This window comes from Halichoerus grypus, chromosome 4 (genome assembly GCF_964656455.1).
Source record: "Halichoerus grypus chromosome 4, mHalGry1.hap1.1, whole genome shotgun sequence".
Taxonomy (NCBI): Eukaryota; Metazoa; Chordata; class Mammalia; order Carnivora; family Phocidae; genus Halichoerus; species Halichoerus grypus.
In genome coordinates, this window is record NC_135715.1 from 129297497 (window position 1) to 129315525 (window position 18029).

Here is an 18029-nt window from a genome sequence, read left to right on the forward strand (position 1 = left end):
TTTTCCCACTGTTAGAAGGATTATGTACAGAAAGCTCATGAAGGAGGAAATGCAGCCATGAAACAAGTATTTGAAAAGAATCTAGATGCTGTAATTAAATAAGTGGAAATGTAAAATGTTTATTAAATTAATAAACTAGTATCTAAAAATTATTAAATCAAATATTGGCAGGTTTCAGAGAGTAAGTACATCCACATATTGTTAATGGCATACGAATGAGTCCAATCTTTCTAGAGAGCACTCTAAACAAAACATGCCAACTTGATAAAACTAACCAGACTATTGAACTTAGTTGTTCCACTCTTAGGAAGGTATTATGGATATTACATAGAAGAAAAAAGGAAACATGTTATCTGTTATAAGGAAAAAACAATCTCTGTTATTTGTTGTAAAAAGAAAAAAAGAAACAACAACAAAAAACCAGAAATCTGAAAGCAACTCAAATGTGTAATGACGGGGAAATGACAAATCAATTGATGGTGTCTATATGAGGTCCAATGCTATATAGAAACCCAGAAAGAAGGCAGGGGCCTCCTTCAAGGTAAGAACGTAGAGTAGGCTGCTAAACGGCGAAAAGTATCAGCCTTATCACCTATATGTTTGATTTCTGAAACACTGAGACCTTCCTTTTGTAAGTGACAGAGAAATCCTAGGTTTTAGGCCTTCACAATAAAATTTAACTTTGAGCTATAGATAAGCATCCACTAATGCATTCATGCATTCATTTAACAAAGAGTAAATGCCCACCATCTGCCACACATTCTGCTACACACAGGGAGCCCTTCTGGGGACTCCTGTCAAAATGTTGGTTGACAACTGGTATTTGATGAAGATGGTCTAAAGCTGAGTATTGTTCAGAACCACGGGTCATAAAATTAATTTAAGGCATCATAATAAGCATTCTGTTGGAAATGAAAGAGGAAAGATTAGAAAATAATGGTGTATATAGCATGTGGTGAAGGTTAATACTGTTTCATGGAATTTTTACTTTGGTTATATTAATGTGTGCTTATTTTAAGTACAGAGATGTGCACATTTGTGTATTTCATGTTTTTTTATATATGTAAATATTGGTGTGTATGGTTTTGCACACAGGTGCACAAATGCACACACTCAATGACAAAAAACTCTGAAACAACCGGTCTAAATAGAGTGATCGTATCCTTCCATTTCGCAGTACCTTTTTTTTTTTTTTTTTTTTAATTTTTTTTTTATTGTTATGTTAATCCCCATACATTACATCATTAGTTTTAGATATAGTGTTCCATGATTCATTGTTTGTGCATAACACCCAGTGCTCCATGCAGAACGTGCCCTCCTCAATACCCATCACCAGGCTAACCCATCCTCCCAACCCCCTCCCCTCTAGAACCCCCAGTTTGTTTTTCAGAGTCCATCGTCTCTCATGGTTCTTCTCCCCCTCCGATTTCCCCCCCTTCATTCTTCCCCTCCTGCTACATTCTTCTTCTTCTTTTTTTCTTTCTTAACATATATTGCATTATTTGTTTCTGCAACGACGTGGATGGAACTGGAGGGTATTATGCTGAGCGAAATAAGTCAAACAGAGAAAGACATGTATCATATGACCTCACTGATATGAGGAATTCTTAATCTCAGGAAACAAACTGAGGGTTGCTGGAGTGGGGGGTGGGGTGGGAGGGATGGGGTGACTGGGTGATGGACACTGGGGAGGGTATGTGTTCTGGTAAGCGCTGTGAATTGTGCAGGACTGTTGAATCTCAGATCTGTACCTCGCAGTACCTTTTATACCTGTTGTTCCAGCTTAATTCTGCCTTCTTCCCTTTCAAAAGTATTTTGACTTGAATGATAAATTCTATGGTCACCCTAAGTCTAAAAGATATACAATTCATTCTCTAGATAGTGTCAGATAAGACCTCATTAGCTTAACTTCCTAGAGAAACACATTTATAAGTTAGATTTTGTGATGTTTTGCATTTTTTCTTTTTTTTTGTTAAAAGATTTTATTTGAGAGGGAGAGAGAGAGAGAGAGAGAGAGAGCATGAGTTGGGGGAGGAGCAGAGGGAGAAGCAGGCTTCCCACTGAGCAGGGAGTCCGACGTGGAGCTCAATCCCAGGACCCTGAGACCATGACCTGAGCTGAAGGCAGATGCTTAACCGACTAAGCCACCCAGGTGCAAAGAAATGCTTTGCATTTTCTTAAAGGTAAATAATCAGGGCAGATATTTTGGGCAAAATTCTTTTGCATTTCTTATTAAAGGCATTTCATAAAAGAACGCTCAATTATTGTAAGTATATACAATGATCATTATGAAACATTTTCACACAGAATAAAATTTTCTTCAAGAATTGATACCATTTCCTATGTTTTTCCTTGGATTCCAGAAAGATCAGAACTAAATTTAATTATCTATTACAATAACTATGTTAACCTTGATTGTCAATGCATTTACATTTCTCAGGGGTGCCTGGTAGCTCAGGTGGTTAAGCGTCTGCCTTCGGCTCTGGTCATGATCCCAGGGTCCTGGGATCGAGCCCCGCATCAGGCTCTCTGCTCAGCAGGAAGCCTGCTTCTCCCTCTGCCTACCCACCACTCTGCCTATCTGTGCTCTCTCTATGTAAAATAAATAAATAAAATATTTTTTAAAAATCAAATATCACATTACTTTTTATATGACGAATTGTAAGTGACAGAGAAATCCTATGTTTTAGGCCTTCACAATAAAATTTAACTTTGAGGTATAAATAAGCATCCACTAATGCATTCATGCATTTATTTAACAAAGAGTAAATGGACCTATATAGACATAATGGAAAAATCCACACAAATGAATGTTAAGTGAAAGAAGCAAAAATAATCTGTATTATTTAAAACTATATAAAGTTAGAAAGTCATAAAATTCTTAGTGTTTTATGGCATATGGGTTGTTTATATATGATTTATTTAATTTTATTTTCACAGAAAAGATGGTTAATTTAATATGTCAAAAAGTGATTTTTTCCCTGTAATTTTTCCTGCAACTAAAAAATTAAAATAATGTATGGTTTCCTTTCAGTCATTTAACTAAAATTTCAAGCACCTATCATGGTTGACAGATTTTAAGAGGACTCCCATGATCCTCACCTCTTGGTCTTCACTACCTTGTATAATCACCCCCTTTGTGTGAGGTGCGACCTATAACTTGCTTGTAACCAATGGAATATGGCAAATATGATGGAATGTCACTCCCATGATTACATCATGTAAGACTGTCTTGTTAGCAGACTCATTCTACAGCCTTTCTCCCTTGCTGGCTTTGAAGAACTAAGTAGTCATATTAGCTGGCCTATCAGGCAGGGTGCTGATGAACCACTAGGGTGTGAGAACCTCTAGGATCTGCAACAAGAAGCAAAGAAGAAGCTGGAGCCCTAAGTCTTACAGCCTTGAGGAAATGAATTCTGCTAATAACCTATGTAAGCTTGGAAGTAGATCCTCCACCAGACAAGTCTCTAGATAAGAACCCAACCCTGGCCATACCTTGACTATCTTTTTTTTTTTTTTTTTAAGATTTTATTTATTTATTTATTTAATTGACAGAGAGAGGGAGAGAGACAGCTAGAGAGGGAACACAAGCAGGGGGAGTGGGAGAGGGAGAAGCAGGCTTCCCGCCGAGCAGGGAGCCTGATGTGGTGCTTGATCCCAGGACCCTGGGATTATGACCTGAGCTGAAGGCAGCCACTCAACCAACTGGGCCACCCTGGTGCCCCCACACCTTGACTATCCTGACACCTTGTAGAGGACCCAGCTAACACATGCCCAGAATATGGACCCACAGAAACTGTGAAAAAATAAATGTGTGTATTGTTTTCATCGACTAAAATTTGTGGTAATTTGCTACACAGCACAGAAAACTAATGAGGCAAGCATTTGCTAGGGTCACAAAACATGGGACTATACCTACTCTCATGGAAATTTTAATATAAGCAGAAAGATAGATAATAAAATAATTACAGCAAATTATGAGGAGTTTTATGACTGGGAAATACCACTTCCCATGGGAGTACATAATATGAGACCTAACCTAGTCTTGGAGGTGAAGTGAGATATAAAGAATTACTGGTAGTTACATCCATGTTGAGTTTGGGAAAAGAAAGGAGATGGAACCAGAGTACAGACATTAGGAATTACAGGTGAAGGAAAGAAGGTAAGGGATACTATTGTTTGACCAAAGAATTAGAAGGAAAAATGGCTAGAAATACAGAGAAAATTTACATCAGGTAAGTTTGTTAAATAATTTGCTTTTTATTCTAGAGGGCAGTTTCTTCTACAGAGCAGTTACTACTACATGTTTATAAGCAATGGAATAACAAGATTAGGTCTGCCTTTCAGACCGATTACACTGGTGTTGTGGAGAACTACCTGGAATGAAACAAGATTGGAAGAGGATAGGGATCAGTCAGGAGGCTACTGGAGGAGTCTGGGCAAAAGATAATGCTGGACAGGGCTAAAAGGTGACAGAGATGACAGAGATGGAAAAGTGTGGAGTTATTTCAGAAATCTGAAGTTTTTAAAAAGTAAATTAATTAAGACTTGGGGATTCCCTAAATGTAGCAGTTCTGCCACTGCCTAAAATGTTTAGCAACTATGCAAAAATACTACGATGGAACTCCTAAATTTCTACACTGTGGGGATTAGGCTCAATAAATGGTTCCTGAATAAATGAGCATTAAATACCAAAAACTATCATTACATGTATAAGTTTCTGTTGGAACTGTAACTCAAGATTTATCTTTTTGGAGATCTGAATGCAGAGAATGTTAACAATTGGGAAGAATTTTATGGCTCTTTAAATTTTATTAAAGATGAATAATCTCCGTGCTATAACATATAAACTTAAAATTAATTAAATTTGGTTCACTAGCATAGTCTAACCATGTATACTGTTTATCCTCTTCTTAGTGTTGCTTGAAATATCTGCTCATATAACATAAGGACTCACATAACCAGGGCAGCTGGGACTAGTAATATTCATAAAAAGGTAAAATGGGCCAAATTCACTTCTAAAATATTTTAAACATCTAAATTTACTGAAATTACACTTCCTTTGTAGCTAATGGTAGCTAACCTAGGATTAGGTATAATTTTCTTACCATGGGATCAGAATATAAGGATAAAACATACCAACAATTAAGGATAAGATATTAACATTTTAAAGATGACATGTTGTAATGAAATCATAAATTTAGATGGGTATCACAGAAATCAAATGGCCCAAGCTCAATTCATTCACAACTGGAATAAAAAAAATTGGACATATTGGACAAATTGTTGAAATGTTATTTTACACACACATACACACACCCCACTGTTAGCTAAAGCTCAAAGTCAAAACATTTAATAAATTATTTGGAGAATGCAGAACTCTTCTGAGTACATGAAAATTAGGTCAAAAGGTGGCAAGTAGTGTGGTATTCTAGAAACCATACAGGATTACTAGTGAAGTACTCTATGTTCTACTTCAAGCTCTGAGAAGATGGAGGATAGATCAATTCACAAACCTGACTTAACTACCACATATTGAACTAAGCACTAAGTAATGCCAGAAACACATTATTTCAAATCCACATGGAACCTATAGCAAAACTGATTATAATATAGGACAGAGAGCAAGTTTTAACAAATATCAAAGGATTGAATTGTTCAAAGTATGTCTTTGACCACAGTGGAATTAAACTAGAAATCAATATCCAAAAGGTAACAAGGACTCAAATACAGAGAACTGGTCGTTGCCAGAAAGGATGGGGTGGAGGGATGGACAAAATAGGTGAAAGGGATTAAGAGGTACCAAAAAAAAAAAAGAAAAAAGATAACAAGAAAATCAGAACTGCCTGGAAATAACCCATGGGTTAAAGAAGCAATCAAAGTAGAAAGGAGGAATATTATGAACAGAGTAATAATAAACTTGTGGGAGGTAGCTAAAGCAATGCTTGAGAAAAATTATCACCTTAAATGAATAAGAACAGAACTAAGGCTAACTAATCCATTACCTAACATACTATTTCAATAAGCTAGGCAAAGATCAACAAACCAAACCCCAAAAGAAAGTAGAAGAAACTAATTAATGAGATAAAAGGAAAACATTTAATGAAGCCAGAAAAGGCAAAAGTTGGTTCTCTGAAAATATTAAGATAATAAACTCCCGGAATAATTGATCATTAACAGTAGAAGGAAAATAAAATAAAATCACCAATATCAGGCCATAAAAAAAGACATTTTTATAGCACTTGCAGACATTCAAAAATAGAAGATATAATGAACAAATTTAAAAATACAGCCGTTCAACCTAACGTAAGAGGTTTAAAAATGATCAGTCTGAATTCTAAAGATGTTGAATCCACTAATAAAAACCTTCCATCAATGAAGCCTCAAGGTCCAAACGGTTTTAACCGAATTGTTCCAAACATTAAAGAAACAGCAATAGTCTTAGAGATCCAAACACCTTCATGAACATAGATATACAAATTTTGCACAAAATACTAGTATCTTTAAATTCCAGCAATATCTTTTTAAAAATCACAATAAAGTGACATTTAAGAAATATAAGGGTGGTTTAGCATTTGAAAATCAATTTAATACACCACATTAACCGGGAACAAAATAATAGGAGAAAAGTCACATGATGACCTTGAAGGCTGTGGAGTGCTGTAGATAAAATTTAAGTCATTTATAAAAAAATTGTTAACAAACTAGAAATTGAAAAATCATCAAAAACCATCAGCTGCTTAGGAATACATCTAAGCAAATGTATATAAAACCTCTCCTTAGAAAAACCTTGAAATATTAAGAGAAATTAAGAAAGATATAAATAAGCAAAAGAGAAAAAAAATGAGTTCACATCCTGCCTATGACCCTATTTGTGTGACTTTACACAAATTATTAAACCAAGCTTCCTCAGCTATAAGAGATTAAAAATATCAACTTGCTCTAATTGTTATATTAATTAGCAATAACACATTTAAGCAGTACAATCCATTCGCATTCAATCATTATTTCTATTTTGGCTTATTTTCTGTGGCAGTTGAGCAGAAATAAATTGTCTTCCTCTTACACATGGCATTTTGCCTTCTTCTCCCACCTCCCACCCCACAACCACTCACAACCAAACACATTTACCTCTTGTAATGAAGTGATTGCATCTCCAGGTCTTTCCATTTTACTATAAACTTTCGCTAGAAGAACATGAGAACGTCCATCTTCCATGAGAGTGGACAGTTCATTTACTAGGAGAGAAGATATTGGGAACAAATATTCATTTTAATGAACATTTACATTCTTCTACAAGTTTTGAAACTGCTCTTTAGGAAGAATGACTTTGAACAATAGTGAATAAAGTTGAAAAATTTTTAGTCAGTTAACTGAAGGTTGGCCAAATTAAAAAAAAAAAAGATTTAGGATGAAAACTAGCTAGAAAAAAAGTTAAAGAACTGGATAACAACAAGGTTCTCTTAAACATATATTAAGAAATAACAATGTAACAACATACATAAAAATTTCAATTTACATTTTTAAGTCTGTAAACATCTTTGTTTACTGAAGTCATTAAAAAATAATACAGACTAGTTGCTATGGGCAATTAAGAAGATAACTGCTGTTTTTAAAATAATAGATACTTGACAAGCGATGAAGTATGGTCCTTAAGAGCACTGACTTTGATAGCAATCTGTCTGGTTTCAAATCTAGGCCTTCTCACTTACTAGCTATTTAACCTTGAACAAGGTACTTTTCCATTTTGTGCTTCTCTTCCATCTGTAAAACAGTGGAAACAATAGTACCTATCTCAGAGGGTTGTTGTAAAATTTAAAAAGTTCGTAAGTTACTGGGCGCCTGGGTGGCTCTGTTGGTTGGGCGACTGCCTTCGGCTTGGGTCATGATCCTGGAGTCCTGGGATCGGGTGCCACATCGGGCTCCCTGCTCAGCGGGGAGTCTGCTTCTCCCTCTGACCCTCCCCCCTCTCGTGCTCTCTCTCTCTCTCTCTCTCAAATAAATAACATCTTTAAAAAAAAAAAGTTCGTGAGTTATGAAACAAGTTCACATATGCAATTAAAATACTCTAGTACATGGTAAGTGCTATTTAAATACTTGGTATTATTATTTTGTGATTTAAGAGCAATAAAAGAACCCTAGATAAATAACAAAAATATATTTCTTCCAGTATCTATCCAGGGCATGGTCGGTGCCACACGTGTATCAAAGTGGTTTATATATATTGTTTCTTTAAAATCTCAGGAGGGGCAGGTTTTGTTATTGCTACTTTACAGGTAAGAGAAACTGTGAGACGGCACAAGGAACAAGGAGACTGTCACAGTGGGCCAGAGGAGCAATGTCGCACACATGAGAAGGGCCCCATACCCCACTGTGAAGACTTCGGCTTAACTCTGAGGGAAATGGGAGATGGCAGGGAGCTTGAGCAGACAAGAGCAGACCTACTCTGCTTAAAAGGCTCAGTGCTGCAGCTGTTGAGAGAGGCTACAGCAGGGGCTTGGGGCTGAGGACGGGCTAGGGAGGCCAGCTGGAAGGTCACTGCCAGAATCCACTTGAGACGACGGTGGCTTGCTTGTACAAGGCGACAGCTGTGGAACTAGTGGGACAGAGTGGGGTTCGGAATATATTCACAAGGTAGAATCAACAGGATTTCCTACGGTCAGGGACAAGGGTGACGGCTAGGATTGGGGCTCTCAGCAATGGCTAAGAGGGATGAAGCTGTTCTTGAGACGAAGAAGGCTGCGTGCGGAACAGATGTGAGGAGGCAGATGAGGAATTCTGACTAGACAGGCCAAGTTTAAGATGCTTATTAGAACCCAGGTGCTACGTCAGCTAGATGAAGGTGGATATGTCAACAAAACTGAGCCTTAGATTGCTAATTTAAAGATGGGGGTAATTATAATCACCTCAAAAACAAATGTGGACATTAAGGAAATTATAATGAAATGCTCAACAAATATTTATTATATGAAAGCATTTGTTACATAAATGTAATAAACTTAACACTCACACAAGTAGAATGTGCTACTTGAGTCTCTCTTCTTTTATACCCTTTCCAAAAATGCATATGCACATGCAAGGCCATCTGCAGTGTTTCAAGCAAGGTCTGACAGACCCAGGCAAATATTTTTATGGAACCAATAACACTTTATGTAGTAAATGCATCCCAAATGAGAAGAATTTAAACACCAACTTCCTCAAAGCTAAATTAAAAGACCATTTTGAAAATACTAGAAAACTCAAGAGTTGGGCTGCCCGTATCAGGTATCCAAACACATTTACAGTGAATAGGACACAGGCAAAAGCAAAATAACTCACGGTAAGAAAATGAAGATTCCCAGAATTAGCCATACACATAAATAAGTTTATTATACAGTAAAGGTGGCATCTCAATACATGGCACTGAAATAAAACTGTTCTCCATTTGGGAAACTATATAGTAAAAACTGTATGGGGATTAAAGCACATGGATTAATGTTCTATAAAAATTCCAGAAAAATATAAAAGAATATTTTTACAATGTTAGGATGAGGGAAGTTTTTCTGAGCATGATAGGAAATTCAGGACTCAAAAAAAGAAAAGACTGGTATATATAATAATTAAGTATTCTATTTGACTGAAGAAATAATAAATTCAATTGAAAAAAAACAAAAAAAGGAACAGGTTGGGAGAAAAATGTCTCCAAATGAGTAACAGGTGACAGATGATGAATCAGAGGTTCAGGGTCAAAGACAAAGGATATGAACAAAAACATCCTAGAAGAAAATGTGATCTACAGACATAAAATAATGCCTAGCCTTATCAATCATCAAAAAAATGCAAATTAAAGTGTTTTTCCCCCCTCTGATTAATACTACACAATTACGGGACATTTTTGGCCTTAAGAAAGAACCATGGGGCATGACTCAATTCTAGGAAGCACACAGAGGTATATAAACAAGGACTCAGTCTCAGTACTGTCTCCAACTTTTCTTCAATCTAAATGTCTATCAATAGGGGACTCATCAAATAAATTCTGATATCAACATATAGTAGAATGCTCTACCTGTGCTAAAGAAAATAAAGAAGAACTACACTTACTAACATGGAGAGAAGCTACTAAGCGAAAAATGCCTACTGCAGATGTGCAGCCTAATATGGTCCCATCTTGGTAGGAAAAATGTGGTAATTACGTGAGAGAGAGAGAGGCATGGTGGGGACACTAATTAGAATGATACACAAGGTAAATGTGGTCTTCTCTGGAGAGTGGGACAACACAACTTGCATTCACTTCTGTAATCTTTAAATTTTGGCGATGAGTAAGTGCTAGATTTTAATTTAAAATAAAGATCTTTAAAAAGCAAACTTGTAAGAAGGCAATTTATAGTATCCAGTTATGTTTTCAATGCACGTAGTTTTTGACTTAGCATCTTGCTCCTAAGAAATAGAAGCAAGTATATACCAACGAATGAGATACAAGGATATTTACTGTAACATAGTTTATTAATATCAAAAGAACGGAAAACCAACTAAATGCCCAATAATTGAAGGGAAGTTTAAAAAACACTATGGAGTTATAAACAAAACAAAACAAAACAAAAACTATGGAGTTATAGAATATTATGATGGCATTAGAATGATATGAATGTACTAACATCAAATGATATCTGGCACATGCTGTCTGTGAAAAAAAATTACAGGATGGGAAAAATAATCCATTTGAAAAGAAAATTATGCATATTACACTTATATATTTACAGATACACTAAAACACAAAAATGGTTACCTCTAGGGAGGTAGTTTGAGAACAGGGCAAGTAGAATTCACAGGAGAAATTGGAGACTTACACATTATATTCTTTTACAGTGTTGAATTTTTAAAAAAAACTTAAAAGAGGAGTAAAGATTATAAAGGTGTTTACTTGATGTATAAAAATATCAGATGTAGTTGTAATTTAAAGGGAACTCCCTTTATATCATTTTGGAAAGTAAAGTATCTTTCTATAACACAATTAGCTGTTTCATAAATCTGTTATTAGATTAGTCAAATATCTTATTTTAATAGAGTGACATGCTCATAAATGAAATAATCAACCTCACACATATAAGGCTGAAAATATATATAATACTGAGAATACAAATAAACATTTATATAATATAAAAATAAAATAGATCAGACCTATCAGGTATGGTATATATATTTTTCAAATCAGAAAGACTTTCATACCAGGTTCATGAGCTAGAGCATGTTGAAGAACTTTTTCTGCTTTGTCATACCATTTCAATTTTAATAGAAGCTCAGCCAAGTCATAGCAAAGATAATTTTGTTGTCCACTTTTCAGAGCGGCTTCATAGTAAGTGATTGCCTAAACAAAATGCATTTCAGTTAGGAAAATAAGGCAATGAGAATGGTGTTAAGCACAGATATTTTATACATTACAGACTTAAAGCATATAAAAATTGGAAAAAATTTAGGAGAAGCTTAGGCATGTACCTGCCTGTCAGTTAAGTATGCCATTTTTCTTAGACAATCAAACATCAGACAAGGCAATGAGCATTTCTTATGGAAAGCAGCTAACGAAAAGTGCTTAGTGAAACTGTTTTTACCAGTTTTAGTCCAGAGGCCAGTGAACTTCAGTGAATGCAAATACTCTGCTAGCGGCTGTATATATGTTCAGTAGTGACCAGGGATAGAACAAGACATTAACAACTGAAGGAAAATCCATTACCCCTACTAGAGGGGGGAAAAAAAAGCACACAGCTTATCAAAACTGGTTCAACAGAAAGGACATCTGTTATGCTTTGTCATAGAATGAAAAAGATGTAACCACAGCAATTTCATCGTAATTGGCTGCAGGGTTTAGGTGTAAGATGATGTCGGAAGTAAACTTCAGGGCCCAAACAGTCCTTGCAAAATGCAGCGATGAAGAGACACTGAGAAAGTCTTTAACATAAATTCCTGTTTGTGAATATAAATTTGGAGTTTACAACCGTCAGGATGTAAACAGTGCTTGCTAAAGACTTCTCATAAAGCAGGGTTTGAAACATTGAATCCTATAGACATATTTCAAACATATAAAGTACTTACCTTCGAATAGTTGTGGGTTTTGACAAGTGCTTTCCCAATTTTGCTTGCCAGTGTTCCATCTTTGGGATTCTGATTTAATGCTTGCTCATACGCTACTATGGCTTCTTCAGGCTAATGTTGGCGGATACAAAAAATAAGCAATGAATAAACAGCTTAGCTGGATCCCATTAAAGGACAACATTTCTATAATTAAGCTCTATACCTGGAGTATTCACTCAGTGAGACAAATAAAGCACATATTTAAGTCTAGAAATGTTAACAATTTCAGAGAGGTGACAGTCACTACTGTTAGGTGTAACTCATTAGGAAACACCATTTTGGCCAGTAGCTCTCTTCATTCTTCCACTTAAAAGAGACTCTTAACTTGCTTCTGGTACCATCTCTATTTCAAATGATAGTGCTGAATTATTGCATCTCAATTTGAAAACAACTTTTTTATTGTAATGGTTATTTCCTTTTACAGTGATGACTGGATTGTCATATATTAAATAACATTAAAAAATTCCTTTTAAGAGACTATGAAGCTAATCACAAAAAAGAGTTTTACCATTTTTTAAAAAAATCTGAGTTCAGTAGCATCAGAAACTTTACCTCTTGTATATTCATGTATGCATCACCAAGGAGAAGAAAAGAACGAGGGCTGGGCATTCTCTCAGCAATTTCTCTAGAAATCAGACCAACTCTATTTAGTAGACTGAATACAAATATCTTCTTCTACACCAGCTAAATACAAGGTAAGCTCACTTATTTCAATTAACCAATAGCCTTCAGAGTACCTTCTACATTTTCAACAGTGTAACACTGTAAAAGAAAAAAACCACCTACCCATACCCACACCCAGATTATTTATGCTAGATCAACTCTTTTTTTTTTTTTCATTCAATCTTTCCATTTTCTGAAATGCAGGTAACAAGAGTACTGGTAGACAGTAAACATATCAATTATACAGAAACAGGTTTTGTTATCGCTAATTCTGAAATGATGTGAGAGTGAAGGCACAAAAATATCGTGTGATGCTATTGCAACGTATGGTTTCTCATTCAATTGGTCCAAAAACTATTTGAGAAGTATAATTTTATAGATGTTGCTGAAGAACTGAAGTCTACAACTAATGTGTCAGATCTGCCTGAAACAAGCCTGTGCTTTTAACTATGATATTATAGAGTATCCAAAACAAAGCGACCCTATTTTAAAATATTTTTCTATCATGAGAGATGACAGTTAGTGCTGATCTTTTGGAAACATCATAGAAAATATGATCTAGGACCTCTAGTTCATCCATCTATACATGGGATGCTGCTCAGTTTCTTTGAATCACTCAGCACCTACAAAGAACCTGAGCAGAGTTCCAAGTTTGGGTATTTACATAATATAGATGAACCAATGACTGAATTCATCAACATGTTGCTGTGTTCTCAACAGATAAAAATGTTGATTTTCTCTTAAATAAAGTGTGTGCTTGTATATTTATCTTTTTGTTTGGGGAGAAAAGTAAGAGCAGCCTGTGTGTACGTCCGTGCACACACATGCACATGCACGCACATGAATGTGTGTATCCCAATAACCCCTAAGGGCACCAGTGTATAATATAACTGTTAAAGTCCCTGCCCTTTCACCAAGGAAAATTTGTAATCCATACCTTGGTGTGGTATATACTAAGCCATAATTTTGTATTGCTAGAGCTATCACACTGAGCATTAAAAATGGCCCTGAGGGGCGCCTGGGTGGCTCAGATGGTTAAGCGTCTGCCTTCGGCTCAGGTCATGATCCCAGGGTCCTGGGATCGAGCCCCGCACTGAGCTCCTGGCTCAGCGGGGAGCCTGCTTCTCCCTCTCCCTCTGCCTCTCTCCCTGCTCATGCTCTCTCTCTCTCTCAATCTCTGTGTCTCAAATGAATAAATAAAGTCTTAAAAAAAAAAAAAAAAAACGGCCCTGAACTGTTGTTACATTACACAGCTTTCTTAAGCTATTAGAATACACATAACTTGCTCTTGCCCATCCCAAACAGGAAGATTAAAGTGAAATCACATCTAATGAAGGACGACAGCTAAGAATCCAGAGTAAGCCACAGGTTGAAATAATCATAATCACTACAGCTTATGTCTTAGGGAGACTGAGTTACTTGGTTAGTGTGATTGTGGTTGGTAGTTGAACAGATTAGGGAAAGGGTCTATACGGTAAAGCAGTTAAAAGAAAAGAAAAAAAGAAATTTGGGGATTAATTTTAAGAAGTGTGTCAAAATACAATGGGTTAAAATAATCACTTACCTATAACAAGTAATATATAACATTTTCTCTTTTCTGTGCTTCAGATAAATATCTGCCATTTTCTCTTTGGCCTCTGTGAAATAAGGCTGCTCAGCTGTAACGTTCCGAAGCATGCTTAAAGCCCGCTCCACATCTCCTTGTGCCAGAGCTAGGTCTGCGTTAGCAATGGTAACACGTAATTCTTCAGACGTCCCAGAAAATTCATGGATGGCATCTTGTAAAACTTTTGCTGCCTCGTGCTGTAAAGATGAAGTTAAAATAACACTCTTTCAAAATATTCAACAAATTACATTAGAAATGAAGATTTTCTCCAAATCCAGAATGAACAGTAAATGTTAGAATCTTCATGAAATATTGACAGATTTTTGAAAAACACAAAAATTTAAAATTAAACTCAGAGACCAAATTCAGATGACTGTATAAATATCTGTTGGCTGAAAAGTGTTTTCATGACCGGGACAATGGGGGTTGCTACACGAGAGCTGCTGCTACTGCAATTTAATAAGCATTTACTTTGCATCCAGCATCTAATTCTCATAGAAATTCTCTGAAGTAGTTACTATCATTATCCCCACCGTGCAGTAAGGAAACTGAAATTTGGAGAGTGAAGAAGTTAACAAATGACAGACTCAGAACCCAAACTCAGGCAGCTTGACCCCAGAGCTTAAACTCTTAGCCATGCTCATTACTGCCTCCTTGATGGGATCCAGTCCACAATCCTCCCCTGTACCAAATGGCTCTTCATTAACTAGCAGATTACTTTATTCCCTATGCCAGGACCTCATTTCTGTTATGCCTCAGCTGAATACATTCCCTCAGTTCCAAATCTGTACCTCGATGAATCTAAAATGTCATTTATTTTAGGATTCATCTCAACTTAAGAGATTATAAGACATTTTGATTTCAGAAATGTTAACATGTGAAAAAAAATAGTGCATTCTGGAACCAACTATCTATGGTAGAACTGGTTCTTCTTAAATATATATTTAGGTTAATGTATTAGGGAAATAGAAATTATTTTGAGATTTGGCAAGTATCTAGACACAGCCTTCTTAATTTCCACTAAAATATGAAAATAACTGATGAGCAACTGTTGCAATCTAAAAAACAGATATAAATGTTAAGTTCCTCATTTTTTTTTTTTTAGATTTTACTTATTTATTTATTTGACACAGAGAGAGAGACAGCAAGAGAGGGAACACAAGCAGGGGGAGTAGGAGAGGGAGAAGCAGGCTCCCCACTGAGCAGGGAGCCCGATGCAGGGGCTTGATCCCAGGACCCTGGGATCATGACCTGAGCCGAAGGCAGACGTTTAATGACTGAGCCACCCAGGCGCCCCAGGTTCCTCATTTTTTATAAGGCTTTAACTCTTCTCTCAAAAGTGCATTCTTGCTTGCTTCCTACTTATTATTATATTATTATATGTATTATTTTAAGTATTTGATTTTACGATCATCCTATGAATTTACCAAAGCTGTATTCATCAAGTGGTTCTTTCGTTTTGCCAACTACTAGAATTTCAGGTTGGTACTTTCATTTGATTCCAGTAGTACTTGTGTGTACATGGACATGTGTGTGTGCGTGTGTGTGACTCTTTCAGGAGTCTACAGAATGATAACCATGTTATATTATTACCTTTCATGGTAGCCAAGGTCATTGAAGATTATATTACTACATACATCATATTACACTGATACATTTCATGGTACATAGTAATTTATATTATTACTCATATTAGATTACACATAGATTGTATTACTATATTGCCTGGTAGCTAATGAAAGCACACTGTTACCTAAGGTCATCCAGCTGCAAATTATGTTTAACGTCAGGGGTTTGCAGAAAGGACATGATTTGGTTCAAAGTAATGAGAAATAAATTTTCTAAACTCGGCCAGTTAAGCAAGAAAATAATTTCAGCTTTTTCATTTCCTACTAATATATATACTTGTCTAACAAAGTTCAGAGCTGAACCACTGAATTAAAACTTGACTACCTGTTCTCCATTTAAGCGGTGAACCTCTACCAACTCGAGAAAGATCGATAAACGATGGTTTGCATCAACTTCGGTTTTTCCGTATTTTGATTTTGAGGAAGCTCCAATTCTCATTCCTGGTAAACTCATTGCCATATGTAGAGTTTTAATTGCTTCTGCTATTTCACCCATTTTCTTTTGTGACTGAGCTTTTATCAAATGATATAAAGGGTATTCTCTCACCTGAAAAAAATAATATTTAGAAATACTTCCTTGGAGTGCTTACAATGCCAACACATAATTTACAATTCACCAAACATTAAAATAACAGAATCTCTGAGGATAGTCTACCTGTGATTGTATACATGAGGTCTATTTCTGTCTTTTTATTAACTTTCTGATCATTTATGGTGTTAAATCAGATTCAGGCAACCTGCCACTACCCAGCATCCTCCTGGATGACAAACAAGGTGATTAAGGGCTTTTACCATGATAGAAGAGAAAATACAAAAAAAAGCTTGTAAGGCTAGCAAATATATTTATTTGCTAAATTAGAAATTTGGAAATTTAGTTTTCAGGAAAGGAATTTATCTGGGACTTCTAATACTGATATCAAGTCATTAGATTTCTAGAAACACAGTTTTTTCCCTTTTATTTTTTAGTTTTAAGATTAAAAATCTCAGAACACTTTAGTCAAACTTGGTTTTACCCTTTGATACTACTCTGAAACACCTAGTTATGAAGACTCTATCTTTATTTTGGGTACCAAAAGTGTATACAGAAAAAATAAGAAAATGACAAAAAGATCGAAGAAGGAGTCGAAGGAGATGATCATGTCTAGGAAGGCTCCAGTCATCCTTAAGGCTATGGCTGTAAGCCTGAGCTGGGCATCACATTTTCTGGTGGGCTCTGTGTAAATACTCATGATTCTGTTCTTCTCGCAGAGATTTCGAGTCATTGGGATGGGGTACTGGCACTAGGGTGGTAATGCACCACTGGTCTTGAGAACTACTGACCAAGAAGCAGGCACTATCTTCTGCAAAGCCTGAATTCTCCAGTCCACTGAAGGGTCCTCACATAACAGGGTTCAAAACCCTGTGAAGCAAAGCAAAAGTCTGAGGAGCTCCTCCACGACTCCAGGTAGTTCAGGAAGCACCTGAACCTATGATTTTCCCTAATGCTTAGGGATATGGGATGTAACACAGAATGCCTTGGCTAGAAATCTAATGTGTTTATATCCTCAAACCACACATGAACTTTCAAAATGACTAGGTGTTCTTTGATGATGACTCTAAAAAGTTATTAAAACCCACAATCCAAGAAAGAAACAAGCAATAAATAAGAGTTCTTACACATAAAAATATTTGGCATAATGCTCTACAGTTTACAATTATTTTTATTTACATCCATTACTGCATTTAATGCCCACTATAACTGTAAGGTGTTATTATATGAGTTTTATAGAGAAGAAAACAGGTTCAGAGAGAGAAAAGTGGAAAAACCAGACACTGACCCCCAGGCCCTCTGTCTCCAAGTTCATATAGTTTTTTTAATGACACAACAACTGCCCCCACTTTTTCTCCTGCTTGTGAATCCAAACTTTTTTCCACGAAAAATAAATTTATTAGCAAAACGTTATAGGCAAAAATACAAAACAGGTGAATATGTAGACACTTGCTAAAGGTTCAAGGAGGGAGATATGTTTTATCCACCTGAATCTGGA

The 18029-nt window shown here is 36.0% G+C and overlaps 1 protein-coding gene across 5 annotated transcripts in view; it reads right to left on the bottom strand.

Annotated features, from left to right (window-relative positions):
* TTC21B (tetratricopeptide repeat domain 21B) overlaps positions 1–18029 on the bottom strand; it is an 81602-nt gene that overhangs the window by 33584 nt on the left and 29989 nt on the right. For all 5 annotated transcript variants that reach the window (XR_013447197.1, XR_013447196.1, XM_078070928.1 and 2 more), the window contains exons 14-19: positions 16328–16549; positions 14333–14571; positions 12658–12730; positions 12067–12177; positions 11206–11344; positions 7132–7238 (exon numbers count right to left, since the gene is read on the bottom strand). Coding sequence is in view for 3 of the 5 variants with exons in the window: in XM_078070928.1 (XP_077927054.1) it covers positions 7132–7238; positions 11206–11344; positions 12067–12177; positions 12658–12730; positions 14333–14571; positions 16328–16549 (891 nt within the window). In the remaining 2 variants the exon portion in view is untranslated. The remainder of the gene's footprint in view (positions 1–7131; positions 7239–11205; positions 11345–12066; positions 12178–12657; positions 12731–14332; positions 14572–16327; positions 16550–18029) is intronic.